This window comes from Phodopus roborovskii, unplaced genomic scaffold (assembly GCF_943737965.1).
Source record: "Phodopus roborovskii unplaced genomic scaffold, PHOROB, whole genome shotgun sequence".
NCBI classification, from domain to species: domain Eukaryota; kingdom Metazoa; phylum Chordata; class Mammalia; order Rodentia; family Cricetidae; genus Phodopus; species Phodopus roborovskii.
In genome coordinates this window covers 5,172,325-5,198,822 of record NW_026126566.1, presented here as the reverse complement: position 1 = coordinate 5,198,822, position 26,498 = coordinate 5,172,325, and the positions used below count along the sequence as shown (strand labels likewise).

The following is a 26,498-nucleotide window of genomic DNA, read 5'->3' as shown; positions in this document are numbered from 1 at the left end:
CCAGGATAACAGGGTTACAGAGAAACCCTGTCTCAAAAAAAAAAAAAAAAAAAAAAAAAAAATCACGGTTATAAACGTAACTGGATTGTGAGCTATATTAGGGTTACATTACTTACTAGGTTCACCTATATTTCCAGAAATACGTGATCTAGCACTTGCTCCGAGTTCAAATATTTGAAAGCACACAAGTGAAGCGAAGGGAGACAATTGGAAAGCTTAACTCGTAACAGTTCTAACGTTTCCAACATTCTCCCCACCTCCACGCTCAACAGTTAACAAAACACGCACGCTCTCAGATACTCTGGGTCTCCAACCCCAGGCAACCCTTTCATCCTTCAAACCCCAAAGTCCCAAATCCAAAGTGAACCCATAGTAGCCAGCACTAAACGATAGTAAACCCTCCTTCACCCCTGCGCAGCCGATCGGCTCCAGCCTCGGCGAAGTTCCTGATCCAATCCTAGAGGCCAGAATTCTGAACTCTTGTTCGCGAAGCCACGATGCACACAGGCGCACCGCATTTGGTCAGCGATAAAGCTGCACCGCGTAGAGAGGTCCTCCAAACTCTTCAAACAACATTGGCCGCACGCACGTACATACGTGTCGGTTCGAGAAGCTAGACTGCGTGGCAGAGCTTCAGATGTTCACTCAGGTTTAAGGGGTAAGAACGAAAGACAACGATCACTCTCTCGCGCCTTTAAGAGCCATCCCCATTCCAGCCCGTAGAAGCTGAGAAAATGCTCGCGAGAGCCAGCGGATTCACCCCGCTTCCTCCTCCAGGCTAGCCGGGCCGGAAGGAAGGCGGTACCTCCCGCTCCTCGGCCTATACCTCACAAGGCAGCCCGGCCGCAGAGGCAGCCAATCAGCTCACCTCTTGTAAGCAGAGGTGCGGAGAGCCAATGGGAAGTCGCGGCGCGCGCAGAGCTTCTCTTCGTCGCACCGGCCCCCTCCCTTCCGCCCGCCGCCTTCCACTCCGCCCCTGGCGGAGGAAGTGAGATCAGAGGCCCCATGTGAGCGGATTGCAACACATGCAGCTGCCTGGAGAGAGGGAGCCGGTGTCCTACGTCAGAGCCGCCGCCGCCGCGGAGCCGCCGCCGGGGAGGAGCAGCCGCTACCGCCCAGGACTGGGCCCTTAGGTAAAGCGGGCGTAGGGAAGGCCGGCGCCCTATGCGGCGGGCTGTCGGGGCGGGGAGAAGAGGGCAGCTCGGGGGGTGGCGAAGAAGGGGGCCGCTCTGCCCCAGCGGCGGCGCTAACTCTGTGGTCTTGGTGTCTCCGGGCCCCGCCGGGCCGCTCTAGGGAGGAGGAGGCGAGAAGATGGCGGACGACCCCAGTGCTGCCGATAGGAACGTGGAGATCTGGAAGATCAAGAAGCTCATTAAGAGCTTGGAGGCGGCCCGCGGGTGAGCGCCGCGTCCGGCCCCCCCGGGCCCTCTTGGATCCCGGACCCCTCAGGATGGCCGCCCCCGCGCCGCATGGCCGGATGAGGAGAACCCGGCACTAGCCAACTCCCGCCTTCTGGACCTCTGGGTAGTAGCCTCTGACTGGAGGGCGAGGGTCGGCGCGGCTGGCCGGGAAAGAAGTCCTTCCCCCCCTTGGGGGTAAGGAGTGTGGTTCCCACGGCTCAGATCACTCGCCCCCTCTCTGGAGGAAGCCACTGCTACTTTCGTAGCCCTCTGGAGCCCTTGAATCCAGCTCCTCACTTTTCGGGCTCCTGGTGCTGCCACCCGACTTGGGTGCTGTTGGGGAAAGAACTTGGCGTTCCTTTCCGAACGCCCTACCCTGATTTTCTCTCTTCCTCTCGATTCACGTTCCTCAGACAGGCCTCATTAAAATGGCCTCCCCCACTTGGACTTACAAGTCCGGTGTGGGTGAAGGTTTGATGGGGGGGGGGGTGTAAAGAAGAGTTGGCCAAGAGAGATCTTCCTGGCTTACCTTTATTTCTCTGGGTCTTAGGCCTCTCCGAAGGTGACTTCCCCTAAGTTTTCTAATTACCCTGGAGTTTCCTGGTTTTAGCTGTTCCGGGACCCGCCTATAAACCGAAAATACCAGCGTGAGTGGAATGGGGTGATGGTGGCTTTTTTTGTTAACAAGTCTGTTGTATGCATATTCAAGAGAATTCCAGGTAATGGGGCTGTTTGATAGGAACCATAATAATAGAGTCCTTGTTGGCGTCTCTGTGGAACTTCTTGGGAGTATCACTGTCAAGTGCCTAATGGGCTAGTAATGCTGTGGAAATTCAAAACTGACTCAAACCGATCTTTCAGTCTCTAAGAATTTGTTAGTGTGTCCGATCCTGGGTGAATACACTAGGTTGAAAGTAGCCATATGTTTGTTTTGTGTGAGAGTGTGCCAGAGGTATTTGTTTCTTCCATGCATTGCTGTATGGAAGTTTCTTACTTTCCGAATTAATAGAAACTTTATAAATTCCTGTACCAGAGTATTCTTATAGCAGAGTGGCTTTTTCCCAGGCCATCCATGTAGGAAGTTAGTTTCAGCACACAGATGAAACATTCTGTTTTCAGCTCGAGTTTATCAATGATGGGTAGCTTGATGGTGAAATGGTGACCACCTTGTCACTGAGTTCATTCACTTTTGGAATTGGATTTGGCTTTATTCTAGAGTCCATGGTTTTAAAGCAGGATGCTTTTGCTTTGGTGTTTCATTATTAATAAGTGAGCAGCACAAATGTCTGTTTAGGATCAGACTTCTGAAAGTTTGGCCCTATTTGGTGCTTTGTTCATCCCTTTGATGTAGTGTAAAAACTTCAGTTGAAGTAGATGATTTTATTGTTATTATTTCTTAGGGGGTTTTTTTTGTTGTTGTTTTTTGTCTTTTTTAATTTATTGGGATATAAAGACTTACTCATAGGAACTTGTACCATGTGGCAAAGTAAAAATAAGTAATCCCAAATGTAAAAATGCTGTATAGGAATGTTAATAGAGCTCATGATTCATTACAATGCCAAGAGATGCCAAGAATTAGCCGGGTACTATTGTTTCTGTAGGCTACCTTCTGTTGTTACTTAAAGCTTTCTGTGGGGTACTGACACTCATGGATTACTGCTGTTACACTGTTTCAAGTTGGACTTGAACCTGTAGGCTGTCTCCGTGCTTTCATTTAGGCAGGTTCTTTTATTAGAATTTGGATATTAGGTGGTACTCGCCTTTAGTCCTAGCACTGGGGAGGTAGAGGCAGAGAGAGGCAGGTGGATCTCTGTGAGTTCCAGGACATGCACCAAAGCTACACAAAGAAACCCTGTCTCAAAGAAACAAGTCAAACAAAAGGAGAATTTGGATATAGTGTGTTCTCTGAAGCAGCTAAAATATCATTAATTAATTTGTTTGAATGAAGTTAACATTGAAGACAACACTGCTTAATAAGCTACTTTTCTTTCTCCTAGTTGATGAGCAAACTGATTCTTAGATTTGTTCCTAGCCATAGTTCCTAACTACTTGAAAATTTTAAGGCTCTTTTAAACGCCTTTGGAAACTTTACTTTCTAGTTAGAAAAGTTCAGTAAAGTTTGAAGCATGCTAAACAATATTTTAGATAGGATTATTCTGTCCAAAATATCTAGAGACTCTTCCTCTAAACAAATAATGTGGTTTATAATCTTGTCCTACTTTGCTTAATAAGTTAGCCAGGATTTGGTTGCACCTTGAGCCCATGGAAATGTTAAGATCCTATCCATCTCAAATGTTGTTGGTCAGGGAATCCAAATTTTAGTGTATGTGGCTCAGAACTTTCTTGGTAATTAGTTTCTTTTGGGAAATGACAAGATTTAATTTCCATTGCTGAGTTGTATTAGACTTTAAATTTTCACAGTGTTTTATGGGCTCTCCCCCCAAAAAGAAAGTGTTTTTATTTATTTGATGGTTTTGGAAGCCAAGCTGGCCTCCAACTCATTATAGGCTGAAACTGGTTTGACCACCTGATCTGCTTCCAGGTGCTGGGGTTATAGGATGAGCTACTCTGCCTGGCAATACTAAAATATTCTTAGGGTAATTGTGATGAACCTTAAAGACAAATTAAATAGCAAAATGCTTACATATGTACCAGTATTTGGGAGTGCCCCCGTTGAATGTCAGTAGAAACTAACGTTTGTAGTCAGATGTAGCTAGCACAAGGTAGTGATGGGTGCCTAGAATCGTCTCAGAAATTAATAGGAACTTGTAGGCAGGATTAGGTGTGGGTCTGTTTCCATTTGTCCCATTAGCGTGTGTACATGGATTTTGTAGAAGTTAAAGGGCAACTTTGGCATTAGTTGATTTTCTCTTTCTGTGTTAAGGTCTGGGGCTGGAACTTGGGTTGTCAGGGCCCAAGATTGGTAGTGGGGTTTTGTAGTTTTGTTTTGTTTTTTAGTTGGTTGGTTTTTTTTTTTTTTTTTTTTTTTTTTTTTTTCTTGTTTGATGGTTGTTGCTGTTTTTTGGAGTGAGGGTCTCACTACGTAGCCAAGGATGGCCTCCCAACTCACAAAGACCTGTGTGTCTCTGCTCATATGTGCTGTCACCATACTCAGCATAAATGCTACTTTTTAAAATTTGCCCAAAAAAGTAATTTTGAAGTTTTACTCATCATTGTGTGAATATCTTCTGGTATATAACCAAGTACAGTGTAGCTTAAAAAGAACTACCCACAAAATGTACTCAATAGTTAAAATACATTGACAGGATGAAATAACCACAATAATTTATTGAACATTTTGTCATAAATGCTTTGGAGTGATACATTGTCATTTAATATTCACAACAGTAAATGTCACTATTTGCTACACAAGCAACTGAAGCTTAAAGTTTAGATAACCTGTTTCTTGAGTATCACAGTGTAAAAATGTGAGACAAGATGTGCAGAGGCTTGTTTGACCTGTGATACATTATTCTAAGCTTTGGTTTCCACACGTGTAACTGCATAGTAATCTAGATTCTAATTTGTGAACCAGTGAGCTATATTTTGTGTTTTCTAAAATCTTCAAGACTTAAGTCCAGCAGGCTGTATTATTTGTGGAATTGCATCTACAAAGGCCAGATACTAAAGAAGAAACTTGGTGTCCCTGTTTTATAACACCTGGGTTGTTTTGTTTGCTTGTTTTGTTTCTTAACACATGGATTTTAAACTGATTTGAGTGTGCCTATTTTGTTTTCATTTAAGTGAGGTTGAATATTAAGTTTATATATGCTAATAGCCAGTTGTTTTCTTACATATAAGCCTCCCTTAATATTTGATTGTGTATGATTTTACCTCTTTATGATTACTCTTGGTATATTCACCAAAGTTGTCTCAAGGAGAAACATTTACATGGCCAAAGCTGGTGCCATGTGATTTCAAATAAGGAACTTAAAGCAGGTTTCTAGGCGTTTTTGTGGTTTTGGTTTCTTTTTTGTTTTGTTTTTTGAGGTAAGATTTCATGTGTTCCTGCTTGATCTTTCTGTTTCAATCTCCCAAATGCTGGAATTATAAGAACGAGCCACCAGGACCAGCTCGTCATCACTCTAGCTCTGGGAAAAGGAATGGTCCTTAGTCCAAGATCAGTTGCCTACAGTAGACTGTTCTATATGCATCTTTCTCTCAATAAAAGGAACATTTTCTGTTTTCTTTTGGTTTTTGGAGACAAGGTTTTCTCTGTGTATCCCTGACTGTCCTGGAACTCTGTAGACCACGTTGGCCTTGAATGCAAATATTCAGCCAGCAGAATGTTACTCATTTTTCAATATTCTTTTTAAAATGAAGCTAAATTTGGGTTCTAAAGATATTTTAATAGGTTTAATCCTGAGAATTAAAAGATTGTGTGGAAGAAAGTAAGACACACCTAGAAAGTGCAGAGACTTGTTTGACATATGACAGATTATATGTATTTAACTATGCATATAAATCTTGGATTGTTCCAGGCGGTGGTGGCAAAGACAGGCAAGCAGATCTCTGTGAGTTCGAGGCCAGCCTGGTCTACCGTGAGTACTAGGACAGCCAGGGCTGTTACAGAGAAACCCTATCTCAAAAAACTGGAAAAGAAATTTTGGATTGTTAATGTTTGGCTCACTGGGTTAAAATGTCTAGCACTGTGTATTTCTCATAGCCATGTAGCCTAAGTTCTTTTCCACTGGCTATCCGCTTGCCTCAGCATTTGAAATACTGGGATTTTAAGCATGTGCCACTGTTCCTGAATGTATGATGCTTTCCTGTTATGTATGCAAACATTGATCTTGTAGAAATACCTTAAAGGATCTAGGTCTAGTGGCACAGGACTAACTTTAGCTATGTGTGAAGTTGAGGTAGGAAGTTGCATGTTCAAAGTGTGCCTGGGTAACTAAATGACATGCTGAGTCAAAATTTAAAAAGCAGTATTGTGATATCATTCAGTGATAGAGTACTTGCCTAGCATGCTCAGGGTTAGACTGTCTCAAAAAATACAATACAGAGTAATTGAGAAAGACCATTGCTAACCTCTGACCTCCTCCTGCACCTGCACACAGAAAAAAGTGGTCAGAGAAAGGAAGGTGAGTGATGAGCAAGCACATCCATAATAGGATGTGGTAGTCTTCCTCAGATACCCCTCCAAGTGTCTTAATTCAGAACTAGTCCTAGCAGCTGTAGTATTCTGCATAAGAGTCTTATGTACTGTAGATTTAATGAGTAATTACTCTTGAGTTTCAAGTATTGACACACACACATTGTGGTAGGGGATATACTTACCCTTCCAGGGAAGGGAGATTCTCTAGACACACTCTTCAGTGAGTGCATACTGTGTTAGAATGCATTATGAAGGTATTTATGTAAGGTGTTTCCTGCCCTTCTTGCCAGACTACAAAGATCAATTGGACCCTTTTACAGGAGGGCTCTTTTTTCTTTTAATTTAGGGATTAAGAAAGTACTTGTCTACCAGTACTGTCTGGTAAGATACTTTCTTATGGCCCTGCATTGGTAGCACATGCCTTTAATCCCAGCACTTGGGAGGCAGAGGCAGGAGGATCTCTGTGAGTTCGAGGCCAGCCTGGTCTGTAGAGCTAGTTCCAGGACAGGCTCCAAAGCAATACAGAGAAATCCTGTCTGGGATGAGGGAAAGATACTTGCTTATAAGAAAATCGAAATTATTAGCTTTGTAGCAGCATTTTTATTGGTTTTAGAGTCTGCTTAAAGAGTGGGAAGGAAATTTTTGCCTGCCAGTTATCACATCTGTCTGTCCAGTTGATCATCTCCAGTAGAGTTTTCTGAGTCTGGCCTATTCTCCAGGAATCTCAGAATAGAATCTTCTCCTAGGATACATTCTGTAGGTGTCTTTTTATTCTTCAGCAACCTGCTATCTTAAGAGAGAGTAAGGATTGGGGGTTTGGAAGGTTCAAAGCTCTTTTAGAAATTATATGGCTTTCCACTCAGGCACTGAGAGCTCCATGAGAATGCCTCTAATAGCAGGCTTTATTATTGCCATTTGACATACTTTGGACCCTTGGCCACTGTCTTTATTCTTGTTGCAGCTCTTCCTTCTATGTTCATAGGACTTTTCATTTCTGGGTTCCTGACAACTCATTCTAGTTGTGCTGATAATCTGGAGCCATTGGCCTATACTTGGTGTCTTGAGACAGGGTTTTGCTGTGTTTTCTAGACTAGTCTTGAACTCACAATTCTGTCTTACCCTCCCAAGTGTAGGATTATATATGTGTCCAACATTGATCCTTTAATACTTCCTTGATGGGTTTTGGGGAGTTTATTTGGTGGGTTGTTTGGTTGGTTGGTTTTGGTTTTTCCAAACAGGCCTGGAACTCCCTCTGTAGATTAGCCTGGCTTCAAAGTCACAGGGATCTTACTGCCTCTGCTTCCTGGATTAATTTGCTTTTAGGTCTGGTGTTTGGGTTGGTTGAAGGAAAGAGGTCCCCTCTTATTTGTGTTGGCTAGGCCAGGATAGCTGTGTGTCCACCCCACCTCCTCAACAGGATTTCCTCTGTGTAACCCCAGCTGTCCTGGAACTCACTATGTAGACCAGGCTGATCTCAAACTCAGATCTGCCTACCTTTGCCTCCCAAGTGCTGGGATTAAAGGGGTGTGCATTACCATCAGGTTAAAAGTTTCTTTTTTAAAAAAACGAGAACATGCTCTGCTAGTCATCCCTGGAGTAGTAACACAAGCACTTTGAGCCTGTGTGAAGTACAGACTACCATAGTTTGAGGAGTCAGTGCAGGCAGTGATTCGAATCTTTGTTTTGTTTTTTGAGACAGTGTATTATTCTGTAGCCCAGGCTAGTCCAGAGCTCACAAGAATCCTTGTGCCTTAACTTTCCAAGTTTTGTGATTGCAGGCAGTAGCCACTAAGCCCAATTTATAGTCTTCAATGGCATGTTGGGTACTATCCAAAAAGAATTAGGTTACTACTTGGACAAAAGTTAGAAAGTGTCTTATCAAGGCAGGTGTTTTAAAAAATGTTACTTTGTGGGGATGGAGAGATGGCTCAGCTGTTAAAAGCTGGGTTTTTCTTTTTGCTTTTTAAGGATTGTTACTTTGTAAACCAAGTAATAAAGTAGCCAAACCCCATGTTTGTAATCCTAGTAAAGTGGAGGTTAACTAAGGCCAGAGGCCAGCCTCAAGGCCAGCCTGAGCAATGACATCCATTCTCAAAAAAAGAAAAGAAAAGATTACTTTGTGTTTGCCTAGTATGTGCAAAGCACTGCAGAAAAGTTGGTTTGGGCATTAGTGTTGTATTGTGTGGCTGGAGAATCTTTGGCATGGTAGAAAAAAGCAATGATTGCAGTTTTACAATTGTCATGGTGATGTTTCATTGTTTTGAAACTGACCCTCCTGTTTCTACTTCTCAGTGTACCCCATAGCTAGAGTGGTTCATTCTTGTATTGTACTGGGGATTGAACTTGTTAAAAATCTTTTGTGGTATTGGAAATTGAATCCATGGCCTCTTGAATGCTAGGCAAGTGCTCTTCCACAGAGCTACATATTCTTGACCCCCAAAATTCTATTTGTCTAGATTTAATTTATTTTAGTTAGTAAATCAATTAATGTGTGTGGGCAGGTGCCTGGAGAGGCCAGATGTGTCAGATTACCTTGGAGTTACAGGCAGTTGTGAGCTGCCTGATTGGGGCTTGGGTTGTTGAACTCATATCCTCTGGAAGAGCAGCAAATGCTCCTATTCCAGGCTCAACATGTTTGTTCTTAATGAGCATTGATGGTGAAGGAAATACTTGTGTACTAAAAAAGACAATTAGTGGGAGAGTTTGAGGCTTTTGCTTTATTTCAAAATACTTGATGTTGGTCAAGGAAAGGAAATTTTTCCCTTGTGGCTTCCTAGCTAGAGCACTGATAGTGAGATCCTAACACTGGCTAAGATTGCTATCTCCTTGTAGTTCGTTGTTTTGACAAAACTAGAGAAATTTTCCAGCTTCTGCTGCTTCCTGGTGGAATATTCCAGTAGGTGGCATTGGGGTGTTCTTTTAAGTAAGGGTGGCACACACATGCCTGCCTGTCAGGATTACTTGTGGTAATCAATTCTTTCCTTCCACCAAGTGGGCTCCAGGGATTGATCTCGGGTCATTAAATGTGATATGGTTATTTCCAGGTGTTCCTCTCTAAGGAGGACTTTATTGAGACTAGATATCACTATATTGCCCAGACTGGCCTCACAAGCATTATTCATTCTCCTGCTACAGTGTTCAAGGGCTACAGATGTAGATCATCATATCCGCCTTGGAGTAGAAATGTTCAATTGATATTTACTATAGCTGCTTACAATAAACATCTGATGTCTACTTATAAGAAAGTATATTGATATCAGGTGCAGTGGTCTTCACTTTTAATCCCAGCACTCTTAAGGCAGAAACAGGCAGATCTCCAAGTTCAAGACCAGCCTGGTCTATAGAGTTCTAGGAACGGGCAGGGTATGCAGGCCCAGTCTTGGAAATAAAAATAAGCAAACAAAGGTATATTGGGGCCCAGTAAAATGACTCAGAAGGTAAAAGTGCATCTGGTGCGAGCTTGGTTACCTGATTGGGATCTTCAACGCCTATGTTCAAGTTAAAGGAGAGAACCAACTCCCAGAAGTTTTTCATTTTGGTGTTTTTTTTTTTTTTTTCTTCTAACCCCCTCATGTACACTGTGGCACAATAACAAATAAATAAATGAGTTGATGACTCACTTGAGCTCCAAACTACTCACACATAGATAAATGGATGTATTTAGGATATTGTGTACTGAAGACTTTGATTCCTCAATTATTTGATGCCAAAATGATTTCTACCCTGGAAAGTACCAAGCTGTGACAAGATAGGCCTCTGGAGTGATTCACCCTGATGGAACCTGTGCCGCACATGTAGGATAGGGCCACTTCCACTTTATATGGTACAGCTGTTTAATGTTTTAGATGGTGTTGAATCTGTTGTGCGGCCATCCTAGGAAAGTGGCTACCACCTACCAAAGTCCTCTCTGCCTCTGGGTGGAAACAGCCAAGTTCAAATAGTGTCTGTGGGGAGAGGTTGTCAGGATGACAGAGCCACAGCTCCATCTAGTTGCCATTTAGTGGTTACTTACTCTCTGCTATTCAGTCTCCTTGTGTGTGTGCGCGCCCATGTACATCTGTGTGCATGCATGTGCCAATTTGTATGTGGAGGTCTCAGAACAACTTTGTGGAGTGTCCTTGTACCTACATAGGTTTCTTCAGAGAAGCACTGTTGCCCCTGGGCAGACTGAAATTGTATTGTTTTGAGACAGAATATCAAATGATCCAGACTGTCCTCAAACTCCCTGTGCGGGTAGGTAAGGTTGAATTTCCAACATTTGTTGGGGCACAGCATAAGGTAAATGAGGCATGTGTGCTTTTTGGATTTCTGTTCTTTTGTTGTTTTGAGGCAGGGTTTCTCTGTAATACTTTGGAGTCCTGGAACTCGCTCTGTAGACCAGGCTGGCCTCAAACTCACAGAGATCCGCCTGCCTCTGCCTCCAGAGTGCTGGGATCAAAGATGTATGCCACCAGCGCCCGGCAGATTAAATTTAGGCTTGCATTATGGAGATGGCTTTGCCTTCATCTGACCAAAAGATAGATAGATGGTCCTGCTTAGAAGTATGCAAGGTAGACAACGGTGATTATTTCGTGTTTGAAGTGAGATCTGGAACTTGCTGTGTAAACCAAACCTTAGCAAAACTTTTACAGGTCAAAGGATGCTTCTGTATTGTTTGCCTAAAGTTGACCAAACATGTGCTGCATTCATTGCAAGCCAGGACTCACTGATTACCTTCAGTTTTCTTCTTATGTCTCCTGGGTAAAGTCACCATATAAATGTTTTCCTGCCACAGTCCTGGGGACTGAATCCTTAGGTGAGTAATGCTGCTCCTATCCTGACATATACTGGTGACCTAGGTAAAGGAACTTCCCTGTCAACAACTCAAGCATGAGGAAAGGGAAAGTTGCTGACCGTCCAGATCTTTCCTTCCTGTGTTGTTTGCGCTTTAATTTGACCTAGTTATGTTTGCTTTGTGTATTTACAAGTGTTTCTTCCCTTTGACTCCTAGAAGCTAATCCTCTGGGTAAATCATTAAAGAAAATTATTTGATAATGGAAAGTACCCTGGTGAGCATGAAGAGGACAAAAGGCCTTGGGTGCTTTGTGTTGGTTGCAGTTCTATGTTGTATCTTGCTTTTTATGTCTTAAAGTTTTTAAGGCCTGTGTATGAGTCATTGCTATATAGTATTCATTGACTTTTTTTTTTTTAACATTAATTTTTGTGGTGGAGGTTGGGGGACGGGGTGGGCTCTTCTATCATGTGGTTTCCAGGGTTTGAAGTGTCTTTACCTGCTGAGCTGTCTCACCAGCCCCTCATTGGCTCTTGTTGTTTTGAGACAGGGTCATACTTTGTTCCCAGCTGGTCTGGAACTCTCAATATAGATCAGGCTGACTCTGCTTCCTGGCTCTGCCTCCTAAATAAAATCTGGGATTGCCAACCCACATAGGGGCTTCTTTTTGTCTATCTTGTCTTCCTCCTCATCGGCGTGGTGCATGTGTGCAGTCAGGGGACACTATCAGGTGTTTTGACCACCTCCACCTTGTTAAGACAGCTTCTTTGCTGTAGCTGGCCATTGAGCTTGTGGGAACTCTGCAGTCTCTGCTTTCCATCTTGCTAGGAGTGTTTTTACTGTTGTTGCTTGTTTTTGTTTAGCCATCTCCCCACCCCCTGGCTAACCTGGAGCCCTAGGGACCTCCCTGCCTGCCTCCTTGGTTCTGAGGGGTTTCCTTCAGGCATGCATTGTCTCACACACCCACACACCCCTAGCTTTTATGTTGGCGCTGCGGATTGGATTCAGATCCACATGCTCTTTTCTGACTGGAACATCTCCGTGGCCCTTTCGCTGGCTCTTGCCCTGTAGCCAAGTCTGCCTTGGGATCTTTCTGTGCCGCCCTTCCAAGTTCTGAGATTACAAACTTGTATTCATTGGCTTCTTTTAATGTGTGTAGATGTTTGAGCACCATGTGAGTGCCTGGTGCTCTCAATACAGACAGGAGTGTGAGCTACATGTAGACAGTTGGAATCAAACCCTGGGTCTTCTGGAAGAGCCGCTAAATTACTCTTCACTGCCAAATCATCTCTCCAGTACCCTCACTGGCTCTTCTTAATCGGGGTCTTTTGATTTTGGAAAGGGATAAAATGACAACAGAGAGGTTAAAAAAAAAAGTTATTAGAATTAATGAAGGCAGATAGAATGTAGTGGCACATACCTTTAATCCCAGCACTGGAGCCTGGGGCAGGCTGGTCTATATAGTAAGCTCCAGGCCAGCCAAGGATACCCTGTCTCATAGATGAGGAGGTGGGGAGAATGAGAATATGCTATAGCTTGGCCTTTATAGCTAGCAGCTTCTCAGGTGAGATCTCTCTCTCTCAAATGTCTGGAGGTCTAACTCTGGGCCTTGCACATGGTCAAGCAAGTACTTTCATCACTGAGCTATATCCCCCATGCTGCAAGAGTTTTATTTCTCATTCTCCTTTTAAGAGGTATTTGCAATATGTGAACATGAAATACTCAACTTCCTTGAGATATTCTTGTGTTTACATAAACTGGTCTAACAGCTTTGCCTTGCCTGTGGGGTGAATGAGTGTATCTGCTCCAAAACTTTCTAGCAGAGGCCTTTCATCTGCTAGTGTTAAAGCTAGCATAGAAATTACCAGGCAGCTTTAGTAGCCTGAACTATTAATTCCTCAGCCTTGGAGGTCTGGGACACAGGCATGCACCCATGCCCCACCCCCACAAGCTATGTTTTTAAGATCTAGGTTTCAGCCCTTTTCTAATCAAGTGTCTTGCAAAGATGAGTTCAGAAATGTTTCCCCCTGTAGAGTAGGGAGAGTTATACATGGAAACCAGTGAAAGGTAGTTTTGCCCCTAAAATTTAGGAGGTAGGTGGGAGATGGACCCTATGTGTCTTTGTGTGAGAGCACCAGAGAAATAAAACTATTGCAGCAGGGGGGTATAGCTCAGTGATGAACGTCTAATGGGAGATGTCATTCTATATATGTAACGAAAGTTCTTATTCCCTTGAGACAGGGTCTCTCATTGAACCTGGAGCTAGGCTGGCAGCTAGGAAGTCCTAGTCTTTACCTCCCACAGCCCAGAGTTACAAGTACATGTTTTTATGTAGATTCTGGGATCTGAACTCATGTCCTTATACAAGCACTCATACTCATAGAGCCATCTCTTCAGTCTTGAACTTTATTTAAGATAGTGTATTTCACATTTAGTAACTTAGTAGAAATGTACTCAAAAAATTTTTTTGGGGGGTAGGCTATCCTTCTGGATCTGTTTTGGGTTTTTGAGACAGGGTTCCTCTGTAAATGAGGCTGGACTCAGAGATCTGCCTGTCTGGCAGATGTGCCGGGATTAATGGAGTGCACCACCACCACTCCCTGCTCTCTGCTTCTTAACTTTTAAGCAGTGAATTCCAGGGATGAGATCACATCTCGTCACTAAATAAATGTGTTCACTGCCTTAACTTCTCTAAAATGTTACATGGGTGGAAATGCAAGGTTACCCTACTGTTCTCATTCTTTTTTTTTTTTTTTTTTAATTTAACTTTATGTGCAGTGGTGTGAGGGTGTCAGATCTTCTGGAACTGGAAGTTACAGACAGTTGTGAGCTTCATATGGCTGCTGGGAATTGAACCCCAGGTCCTCTGGAAGAGCACCTTAACCACTGAGCCATCTCTCCAGCCCCTACCTACTATTTATTCTTAAAGCAAAATAGCTTACTGAATGTTTATCATTTTAACCTATCTTTGTGGAAAACAAATAGCAGCTTATCTCAAGGTCATTACTCTGTCCTGCATATCATTATCTGACTTTGAGATATTTTGAGTTTACTCGGTTTTATTTAGCTTTAAATTTTCCAGTCCTTTGGGGTTGGGTTCCTATGCCATCATCTCTGTTATTCACAGGCAGCCTCTTCTCACTCCACTCGTCTATCAATTCCATATCTTAGGAAACTACTTTGTAAAGTAGTGTTTGCTTAGAACTGGGGCCCTTTAACATAGTGCCTATGGCACCTAAAGATTCTGAGAGCCTCTAAAGTGATGGTCATCGGGGAAAGAAAATAAAACCCACAGGAAATAGTTTGTATTTAAACTGACTTGTCATGGGGCTGGAGAGGTGGCTCAGTAGTTCAGAGTCCTGATTTCTCGTGGACAGAACCTAGGTTCCAGGGAGTTTCCTGCCTCTTCTGGCCTCTGAGGGCATCAGGCATGCAGTAGTGCAGACAAGACAGGCTTATGTACAGGCCAAAAGAAAACCAAAAAATACACTTAAAAAAAAATTGTTGGGGCTGGGGAGATGGCTCAGTGGTTAAGAGCATTGGCTGCTTTTCCAGAGGTCTGGAGTTCAATTCCCAGCAATCACATGGTGGCTCACAACCATCTATAATGAGATCTGGTGCCCTCTTCTGGCATGTAGGCATATATGCAGGCAAGAACACTATATAAATTTTTTAAAATAAATAAATAATGTTATATTTGTTTGGGAGATGGTTCTAGATAGGGTTTCACTGTGTATCCCTGGCAGGCCTGGAACTCGTGCTATAGACCAGACTGGCCTCTGCCTCCTAAGTGCTGGGATCAAAGGCATGCACCACTTAGCACACCCCGCCCACCTGCCCTCCTTTTCCTTCCCTCCCTCTTTTTTTTTTTTTTTTTTTTTTTTTTTTTTTTTGGTTATCTTTACCTATCTTACCACATGGTTTTCACGCATTGTATCTTTTCTTATGTGTTATCTTTGTGTGTGGTGTGCATGCGTGGAAACTGGCATCAGGTACTTTCTGTTATCACTCTCCACTTGTGTTTTGAGATGGTCCCCATTTAAACCTATGACCTCTAGGGATCCTCCTATTTCTGCCTCCCTAGTGCTAAGATTATAGGTGTGTGTAATACTGAGGCTTCTCTCTCTAACGTTAGTTGTCATCTTAACCAACTTTATGTGTGTAGTCATTATAGGCGAGTCTTCACATGGTAAACCAGCCTTCAGAACTCTTCAAGTTACAAAACTGGTTTACATTGCTGCTGACATACCCTGCCTTTCTCCTTGGTGTTCGAGTTTGAAGCTGTGACCTCGTGCATGCTAGACAAAAACAGATCTAAACGTTTTGAAACCATGTGTTTAACTGCTGCTGATAGTATTTTGAAAGTACAGGTTAAAGAGGTGGTGTTCTTCACTTCAGCCTCATCTTTTGGTTCTAGATATTTGAATTTGTTTGGATACTTATCAGGCTCTCGGTGCATTACTCTTTTAAAAATGTATTTGTGTGTTAGCACGCACGTGCTCTGTGATAGACACTTTATTGTCTTATCCTCTTGGAGCTGATGTTACTAGGCATGTGCAGAACACCTGACGTGTTGTAAGGGTTCTGGAACCTCAACTCCAGGCTTTTATTTATGATTGTGAAAACAGGTGCTTTCAGTTACCCAGCCATCTCTAGTCCCTGCTTGACTCTTGCAAAAAAAAATTTAGTCAAATCAGTGTAATCAAAACACATTCTTGGTGGATACTCCTTTAATCTCAGCAGAGACAGAAGGGTCTCTACTACAGTCTACATAGCTCCCCATCTCAAAAAAAAGCAAAAATATTCTTGATACAAATTGTTTCATGACTGGGATATTTGTGAATTGCATACTCTTCTATCAAGACAGCACTTGGTATGCTGGATTAATGTTTGAGGGGTTTTGTGGCAAGCCTAGAGTTTAAGAAGAAAGGGATGGTGTTAAGTAAAACATTTGTCTGGACTTTGGAAGACTTGTTGCATTGTCCTGGCATAACTGAAGAGCCACCAGCATCTTAGGTCTCCACTATTGACAGGCTGCATTCATGGTCAGATTCCAGCTTGTTGGCCCTCCATAGCAACCTTCTATCTCCATCCTTGAGAATGAGGTATTTCCCTTTGAGTGTGTTCATTACATGACTAATCTCCATATTGAAATAATTGAGCACTTAACTGTCTACTGACTCTTGTTTGGCTTTCTTTGGAAAATGCACTGATGTAGTTAATGCTTTTCTGGTACCGTCCAGATGATGTGTCTCACTATAGCTCATTTCCTGATGGTAAACATGAATTTAAAGCAGTGTGTTTCTCTCCCTAGCAATGGCACGAGCATGATATCGCTGATCATTCCTCCCAAAGACCAGATTTCACGAGTGGCAAAAATGTTAGCAGACGAGTTTGGAACTGCGTCTAACATTAAGTCACGAGTAAACCGCCTTTCAGTCCTGGGAGCCATCACATCTGTACAACAGAGACTCAAACTTTATAACAAAGGTAACCATTTCCCCATCTGCTTTGTCTGCTCTGCTCCTGCCATGGTGCTTTACTGCTGTGTCTTCGGGCAGCTGTTGTCACTGTTCTTTTTTACTCCATTGAGCACAAAGTATTTGCTGTACTTAAGGAATAAATTCTACTGAAACATCTCAGAGATTTGCACTTGGGGTGAGAATTTCGCCTGTGTTAGGGGTTTTTCTGTTTTATTTAATTGTGGCTCTGGGAACAGTTAAAGTAGAGAAATTGTTTATGTTCTTTGCAGTACCTCCAAATGGTCTGGTTGTTTACTGTGGAACAATTGTAACAGAAGAAGGAAAGGAAAAGAAAGTCAACATTGACTTTGAACCTTTCAAACCAATTAATACATCCTTGTATTTGTGCGACAACAAGTTTCATACAGAGGTAAGAGTGAGCACAGAACCCATTAGTGGCTACTAGCCTTTCTTCAGCTTCCTTAGCTCTAGTTCACTGTTAATCTACTTTCTATTCATAGGTTGGCTTACACATTCCTATAGTGGAGTCCTACAGTCTAGCCTTTTCTTTATTTCAAGATTGTGTGGCAGCATTTTTCTATACTGTTTCACCACTTTATCATTGAATACTCTGGTATTAGATAAGCCACAATATTTATGTGTTTATAAATTGATGCCTTTGGATTGTTTTCACTGTCTGGCTTTCATGGACAATATCACTGTAAACATTCATGCACAGGAATTTGTAACTATTTGTTTTATTTTTGTAGATTATACACTAAAGTAGAAATGCAGTTGGTGGCTTAGATAGTAACCATAGGCAACTGTAACCTTTTACATGGATATTTTTTTCCTGTGGGTGGGGGTGCTGGTGCTGGAAGAGGACAAGGCTCTGTGTTGCTGAGGCTAGTTTTGAGTTCCTGATCCTCCTGCCTCCACCTCTGAAGTGCTAGGCACTTCAATAGGATGTTGGAGGAAAATGCTAAGTTGGATTTGGATAACTAATTAGAAGCAGGTGATTGGCTGCTGATTGATTATCTCTTGCTATATACCAGTAATACCTGCTTATATTCTTATACTTTGGTGCTAAGCTCACAAATTGTTGAAAAATAAGCGAATAAAATGCGTTTAGTGAGTTTTTCTCATTTCCTGTTCTCACGAAACCTGAGTGACAAAGCTAACGATGATGAACATTAGTAGTGGAAAAGAAACCTCATTAGACTGACCTAAATCAGTCAACAGTAAAGCAATCAGGAATTCACAGCTGGCTTCTACTTTAGTCTCTTGCCTTTCGTCAACCTAGAGAGAAACCTGCAGTGAAATTAGAACTGACATTTGTCCACAGTTTACACTGGGTGATTTTTGCTAACTTGACAGGAAGTCCAATGGACCCAGTTGAATCTTGGTTGACTGTGTGGTAATCTAGCTTAGCTTCTTCTTAGCTAGCTCCTAATATCCCAGCAAAGGCCTCTTGGGACTGCTGGCCATTCTATCTAGTGAATTTGCTTATATCAACTTTGATGAAAGCAGATTTTGGATCTTTGTGATTTAAAAGTACCTGATAGCTATATTGTTGGTTTTTAGCTAAGTTATTATATTAGCATAATTGATTTTTACTCTTCCAGTAGACATTAAAATGACTACTAGCGCTAAGGGTAGGAATTCTTATACCCCCAGCACCCAGAATTCCCCCATACCTAGTTTTTTTACATAGATCCAAACTAAGTCCTTATGCACAGAAAGCACCTTACCTATCAAGCCACTCCTCTGCCCCTGTTAGAGTTTATTTTATTGAGACTGGCTGTTCTCAAAATTTTATATAACCATAGATGACCTTGAACTTCTGATTTGGGGATTGCAAGTGAATCCAACGACTGATATTTTTTTTTTTTTTTTTTCTCCTTTTGTGGGGGGGAGCTTGTTTTGTTTTGTTTTGTTTTTGGTTAAGACAGGGTCTTGCTTTTCTGGCCTAGACTAGCATTTTGGACTCAGTTCTCATGACTCTTATAGGCATGTCACCACATCAAACTTGCACTATGCGTATCTTACTGCTAAATTTCATTTTTCTAAACCATAGATTGCTAATTCAGTAGCCTGCATTCTAGTCATTTTTATAAAGGTTTCTTTTCCTTTAATTAAAATAGAATGAATAATTTCTCAGTTCTAAAGAGATCAAAATCAATAATATATAACTCAATAGTTTTCCTATAAACTCTAATCCTGGGGCTCAGTGGTTAATAGCACTGACTGCTCTTCCAGAAGACCCACAAGGTAACTCACACCTATCTGTAATCCCCATTCCAGAGGATCTGACACTTTCGCACAGATGTACATGCAGGCAAAACACTAATACACATTCCAAAAGCCTCTAATCCCTGCACTGGGGAGGCAGAGGCAGGTGAATCTCTTGAGTTTGAGGACAGCCTGAGCTACACAGACAAATCCTGAGGAGTATGGGGACTTTAAAATTGTGAGAAACATTAGAAAAAAAAAAAAAACAAAAAACGTTTTTAGACACATCTGTTTTCCCTTATTCTTACTATAAGATTGATTTACAAGATTATTTTGCCATGGTAGTACTGTCTAGTAATGCTGAGGTCATTGGTAGTTAACAAACTTGAGTTGCATTTCAGAGCACTAGTCTAGAAAAACAGGAACCAAATTTGGAAATTCCATCCTTAATTTGGATGTTACGTACTATATACCATCTATCTAAATAAAATGATGAAAGGGGGAAAAACAGACTACAATTTTCTACTGACATCTTGTTTGGTTGATAGTTGCTTGGTTAGTTAGTTGATTGAGTTTGGAGGTGGTCTCTCACTATGCAGTTCAGGTTGGCTTTGAACTGTGTCAGCCTCTCTGGTGCTGGAGTTATACCACTGTGTCCACCTCAACTTTTGTGTGTGTGGGGGGGGGGAGGAGGACAGGCTTCTGTGGCTTGGTTGTCAAGGTCTGAACAACTTTTGGGGGGTTGATTCTGTCCTTCTGCATTGATTTGGGGGGAGGGGACCAGAGGTGTAGGCATCAGGCACCTTTACTTGCTGAGCCATCTTGCCTGCCCAAGTTTAGGTATTGAGATGTTTTGTTTCTTACTTTTTTTATTGTGGTAAAATCCAGATAAATCACCTTAACTGCTTTTAGTTGTGCAGTACCATCACCATCTTATCTCCAGAACTAACTAACTGTAAGCAATGAATATTTCCCCCTCTCCTTCCCTGAAGAATGGAAACTACCATTCTACATAAGTATATAGATTACTCCACTCCCTCTGCAGAATTGAGTGGGATAAAAGGGTTTGAGTGTCACTTTGAATTTTGTCGATGCCTTGGCAGAACATAGGAATTCACTGTACAGTGTTGTGTTTTTTGTTTTTTAGGCTCTTACAGCATTACTTTCAGATGACAGCAAGTTTGGTTTTATTGTAATAGACGGCAGTGGTGCTCTTTTTGGCACGCTCCAAGGAAACACCAGAGAAGTCCTGCACAAATTCACTGTGGATCTCCCAAAGAAACACGGTATATAGGAGGACTCCTTGAGTTCTTTTACTTATGTCTAACAGTAGTCACTAGGCATCAGTTTGTGCTAACCAGTTATGGAAGTGGTCTTTTTCTCTGTGTCTTTAGCTTGACTGATTATTTTGCTTTTACTTCATGGCATGTTGTACTTGTTAATAGTTACCCCTGTCTTCCCCACTACTTTTCTGTCAAAGGCAGAGGAGGTCAATCAGCCTTGCGTTTTGCCCGTTTAAGAATGGAAAAGCGACATAACTATGTTCGGAAAGTAGCAGAGACTGCTGTGCAGCTGTTTATTTCTGGAGACAAAGTGAATGTGGCGGGTCTGGTTTTAGCTGGATCAGCTGACTTTAAAACTGAACTAAGTCAATCTGACATGTTTGATCAGGTAAGAGATAAGGAGCTGCTGTTACTGGAATCTCTAGTGTGGGTACACTAGTCCGAATATATGCACACGTTTGCATCCCTAGCCATAAATTCTCCAGGTTTAAAAGTCTGTGGGTGGAGAGGTGGCTCAGTAGTTAAAGGTGCACAAAGCTTATGCAAAAGACTTAAATTTGGTCCTAGCACTCACATCAGATGGCTCACAAATACCTATAACTCCAGCTCCTAGGGGATCGGATAGCAAGTTTTTGTTTTGTTTGGTTATTTTTTGAGAAAGGGAGTGGAATTTCAGGTATTTGCGGTCCTAATGTTTTTGTTTCTTTTGTCTCAGAGGTTGCAATCAAAAGTTTTAAAATTAGTTGATATATCCTATGGAGGTGAAAATGGATTCAACCAAGCCATTGAATTATCTACTGAAGTTCTCTCCAACGTGAAGTTCATCCAAGAGAAGAAATTAATAGGTACCACTGAAATGCTATTTTGTTTTTGGTGTATGTGTATGAATTAAGACACTGAAAGATATAAAAGAAAGGGCTAGGTGTAGTAGTTCATACTAGTAATCCCCACACTAGGGTGGCTGATGTTAGATCAAGAATTCAAGGTCATCCTTAGCTACAGGAGCTTTTAGGCCAGCCTTGGTTATATGAGACTTGAGACTCTGTCCCAAATGAAACTAAAGTTTAAAAAAAAAAAAAAAATGGTAAAAGAATGGGAAACCAGGCTGGAGAGTTGGCTCAGCAGTTAAGAACACAGGTTGTTCTTCCAGAGGACCCCAGTTCAATTCTCAGCACCCACATGGCTGCTCACAGTTGTCTGTAAGTCCAATTCCAGGGGATTTGATGCTTCACATATACATATGCAGGCAAAACACCAGTGCACAGGAAATAAAAATTAATAAACATTTTTTAAAAAGAGCCTCTTTAGAGAGAGAGAGAATGGAAAACCAAATATTTTCACTGGGGATGGAGGGTAGCATCAGCTGGGCATAGGTGGCACATGCCTATGTAATCCCAGTGCTCAGGAAGCTGAGGTCTAGTGGTGTTGCCTGATTTTCAGGGTGAGACTTTGAGGTAGGGGCCTCAGTAGGTAGAGTGCTTGCCTAGCATTCACAAGACCCTCGAGTCAGTACACAGCACCAGTACAATATACTGGCTGGGGAACCTGTAATCCCAACACTCTGGGTGGTAGAGGCAGGAAAATCAGAAGTTCAAGGTCATCCTTAACTATATAGGAAAAAAGTCAGTGTGGGATGCGCAAGACCCTGACTGAAAACAAACCCTGCTGGGGAATCTTGTTTTTTCTTGCCCCAGCTATGCCTCAGACAGGATCCAAAGAGAGGCTTGCAGTGTCCTCCATGGATCTGATGGAAAGTGCAGCACCACCCTTAAAAGGGCGACTTAGGAGGACCTAGGAGCTCAGCAACTGTGATCCAGGGACCCTTGGTTCTCAGCCATGTGGGCTTGAGGCAGATCGCAGCTAGCACTGGCTGCAGGCTCTGGTGGCTCACCTGTCAAGCCTGGGGTGAAAGTGGGATTCTCTTTCTAGTGATCAGACTGGTAGAATCGATTTCATAAACTTTTGTGTAACAAAACCACAGGTGTGCTAGGCCCTTAGAGAAACTGTGTTGTATTTGCATATAACCACCACAGGCCTAGCTCTCTAGTACACATTGCAAAGCTGTGCTTACTGTTTTAATTCATAGTTGACTTAAGCTCATGGATATCAAGAGCCACCATATATTTCATTGTTATATTCCCTAATCCACAGGGCGATACTTTGATGAAATTAGCCAGGACACGGGCAAGTACTGTTTTGGAGTTGAAGATACACTAAAGGCTTTGGAAATGGGAGCTGTAGAGATTCTAATAGTCTATGAAAATCTGGATATAATGAGATATGTTCTTCATTGCCAAGGCACAGAAGGTAAAGATGAAGAAAATATTGTTGCTGTCACATTTCTGTGTTCAGGAAGCTTTGATTTCGGTCATAGTTAGAAGGGAACATATAATTGTATAGGTCATGTGTTGTGTTTTGTCCGTGTCTGTGTTGTTCTCTGTGCCACCGTGCCCCCCCCCCCCAGTTAAATTCGTTAAGAAATGGGGTTATACTGTGAATGCCTTTGATATGTCCTTGCAGGAGCAAGGTACCAGGGTGTATACTTATGGGAAGGTTTGATAGTCTAGGAGTCCTTTCTTATCTAATCCCCTCTTAGAGAGTTGATTACATCTATTAGTGTTGTCAGAGCCAGTTCAATACTCTTTTCTTTTTTAACTTTTAATACTGCAGAGGAGAAAATTCTCTATTTAACTCCGGAACAAGAGAAGGATAAATCTCACTTCACAGACAAAGAGGTATGGATTTTTTTATGGTAACATACAAAAAGCATGAGTGTTAGAACATTGGTTAACACAGAGTGTCAGCCTTGAGAAACAAAAGCCTTAGTCTAGTTAGACACGGGAAGGAGCAGTATCTAATTGCCACACTCACTGATCCAAAGGAGGAGGGGATCGTGGCTATTATAGACTATTTTAAAGTAGTCAAGTAAGCTGGGTGTGGTGGTGCATGCAGTTAAAAGGCTGAAGCAGGCTCTCTGTAGGTACAAGGCCAGTTACAACTACGTAGACCCTATCTCTTAAAATGTTAAGAAGGAAAACATTATTATTCTTGAAATAACAGATTTAAATTGAGTAGCACTGTGCCTGCCACCCTATGAGACCTGTGTTGCTTTATTAGTATTTTATCAGCCTTTCCTTTGCACTTAGCTAGGTTTAAATGCATTGCCATGATTTATAATGAACACTACCATCCTAAACAAGACAGCTATCATGGTAGCTGCTTTCAGTTCTGCCTGAGAACTGGCACCAGCAGTTTGTCTTCTGGCCACTGCATGGTACCTTATGGCAGTACATGCCATGTACATACAACAGTGAATGCTTTTGGAACAAGGCTGCCAGTGCGACTGGAGAGCTAAGAGTGCTTGTTCTTCAAGGGGACCCAAGTTTGGCTCCTAGCATCTACATGGCAGCTCACAATTGTCTATAATTCCAGGTCATGGGCACCATGTATACATGTGGTGTAATTTTGTGGGGGTGGGGTTTGTTTGGGGGGGTGGTTTTTTTGTTTGGTTTGGTTTTGATTTTTTTTATGCAGCCCTGTGATATGTCTTTTCTGGGCTATTGGATGAAGAGAAGCTACAACAGCCTAGTTTCTGGAATCAGCAATAGGAGTCATAAGTTCATAACTATGACATTTTGTTGCTGAGGCTACAGCCTGAGGAGAAAGACTAAGATAATCAGATTATCTACTATCTCAGTTATGTTCCCAAGAATCAGGATAGGATATAATTTATAGTACTCAAGAGAATGAGCGGGACATTGAGAGGGTTAGGCTGAACTTTATATTCTAATGCCATTTTTTCTGTGTCATGACTGCCCTGTAGACTGGACAGGAGCATGAACTGATTGAGAGCATGCCCCTCTTGGAATGGTTTGCTAACAACTATAAAAAATTTGGAGCTACACTAGAAATTGTTACTGATAAATCACAAGAAGGATCACAGTTTGTGAAAGGATTTGGTGGAATTGGAGGTGAGTAGCAAATTCCAAGTAGGCTTTCTTACCAGGGCTTTGGCTAGCCTGAAATAAGTGGCATGTGCTCTCTCTACTTGAAAGCAGGACAGCAGGTGGTAGCAGCACATTCCTTAGTTTGGTCCAACTTTTGGTTATCTTTAATGAGTTTGTTTTGTTTGAGACAGGATTTCTTTAATGGTTTTTCTTAGCATGTATTTATATATAATAATGGATCTCCTGGGATGCTTGTATGGGTGGGTTTGGTTTGGTTGGGTTTTTGAAGATGAGGTTTCTATGTGTAGCCCTGGCTGTCCTGGAACTTGCTTTGTAGACCTGGCTGGCCTTGGACTCAAGAGATGCCAATGCCTTTGGCTCCCGAGTGCTGGGACTAACGAGACTAAAGGCGTGCGCCACCACACTCAGCATGTTTTTTGGTTTTGGGTTTTTTTTTTTTTTTTATGCATATACATAATGTATTTTAGTCATATTTAATCTCTGGGGTTTTGTGTGTTTTTATGTGGGAACAAGAGTGTCATGCATGCATATGGGGGTCAGTTTGCAGGGGTTGGTTCTCTCCTTCTGAGTTCTGAGAGTCTGCTTGTACAGCAAGTGCCTCCACCGGCAGAACCATATTGCTAGGCCTGTGTTTTGTTTTGGGGAGTAATGTCTGCAAACATTGGGGTATCTGAGGGTAACGGGTAGTTTCCTCTCTTTCCGCCATGTAGGTTCCAGGCTTAACACAAGCACTGTTGTTCTCTGTACCATCTCCCCCCTCTCCATTGTGGTTTTGATCGGAGAATAAGTAAATTGCTGCATTTCGCAGTGACCCATTTACATGGCATCCTCAGCTTAGTCTGCACAAGAAGAAATACATGCGGTGAAACATTGGAACCACAATGGGGCAACTTGTCTGGGACTTACTGGCACCCAAATTGACCTCCAACTAGACAGTCCTTGTGCCTAAAGTTTATATTTGTGAACCACCATGCCTGTAATTTTGTAATTCTAGAAGAGGGTGGGCTTCTCTTGGGAAATTAACCCCTTCCTGCTTCAAGAACCTGGGTTACTCACTCTGCTTTGCTTCTCCAGGTATCTTGCGGTACCGAGTAGATTTCCAGGGAATGGAATATCAAGGAGGAGACGATGAATTTTTTGACCTTGATGACTACTAGGTAGTCGACATGGGTCCGGCAAAATGTGCCTCACCCTCCAGCATTCAACCCAAGGAGCATACCCGTGGTGGAATCCAAACAGATCCCTGCCTTACAATTGGAACATTTCCAGAACTTAATCCGTGAGCATTGGATACTGAAAAGAAAAGCGAAACAAAACAGACCCAACCTTACACTTTGGTTTGTCATGGTGTCAGCAGCGCAGCCTACAACTAAGTTCCTAAATGCCACTTCGGACTAATTTAACAAAGAATCCCAGTTTTTACTTTTACTTGATGGTAAAATTGGTTGCTCTTGTATTTTATGAAAAAAAAATGATTTTTTTAACCTTCATACATAGAAGCAAAAATACTTTAACTGCTGTAAACCTTCAAAAATTAGTAGAAGTGAGATCATACTGGTTTGTTTATTTTGATCGGAGAATAAGTAAATTGCTGCATTTCGCAGTGACCCATTTACATGGCATCCTCAGCTTAGACTGCACAAGAAGAAATACATGCGGTGAAACATTGGAACTGTTTCTCTCTTGGTCTCTGTTTAATGTTGAAAGGGTGAGCTAATAGGCAATTTCAGCTTCACTCCCTCAGTTTCCCACTCCCAGACTGTCTGTTCCGAGGGTGCAGGTTGCATAGCAAAGTCAGACTGAGTGCTGTGACCCTGGGGCCAGTGCACTCTCGACTTCCGTCTATTTGGAGGCGCATTTGGGCCAAGCATTTGGGAGCCCTTTGGGTCACTAACATTAATGACGCTCCCTGTAATCTCAGCCTCCTAGAAACCAGTTTGGAATGGACATGATGGGGCTTCTGTGCTATTGCTGGGATTGGGAGAAATAAAACATGCAATTTAAGTGGAACCCCCCCCCAAAAAAAAAGAAATTCAAAGGTGATTTTGCTTGGATCTATTCTTGATAATAAAGGGAGGTGGTCGTGTTTCCTTGTGTTGGATGGCATGAGATTATGTGAATGTTGATTTTTTTTTTTTTTTTTTTTTTTTTTTTTCTTTCAAATGAACTGCAAGATTTTTCGCAGGAGCAGATAAGACATGTATGACTGCATGTTTCTCAAACCCCTGAGGGGGCTGGAGCATCTGTTTCAGAAGTGGGACTTACAAGCACCTCTCAGATG

The 26,498-nt window shown here is 42.3% G+C and overlaps 1 protein-coding gene across 2 annotated transcripts; it reads left to right on the top strand.

Moving 5' to 3' along the window:
* The first annotated feature begins 965 nt into the window (after positions 1-965).
* On the top strand, positions 966-26,230 carry Etf1 (eukaryotic translation termination factor 1). 2 transcript variants are annotated; one of them, XM_051202413.1, is made up of 11 exons: positions 966-1,133; positions 1,294-1,397; positions 16,587-16,762; positions 17,025-17,164; positions 20,114-20,252; positions 20,447-20,637; positions 20,965-21,094; positions 22,401-22,556; positions 22,920-22,984; positions 24,073-24,220; positions 25,292-26,230. In XM_051202413.1, the coding sequence occupies exons 2-11, from the start codon at positions 1,312-1,314 to the stop codon at positions 25,372-25,374; spliced, it is 1,314 nt and encodes a 437-aa protein (XP_051058370.1). In that variant the 5' UTR covers positions 966-1,133; positions 1,294-1,311; the 3' UTR covers positions 25,375-26,230. The 2 variants fall into 2 exon arrangements, with proteins under 2 accessions (XP_051058370.1, XP_051058371.1); XM_051202414.1 differs by lacking the exons at positions 966-1,133; positions 1,294-1,397 and adding an exon at positions 16,356-16,377.
* The last annotated feature ends 268 nt before the right edge of the window (positions 26,231-26,498 follow it).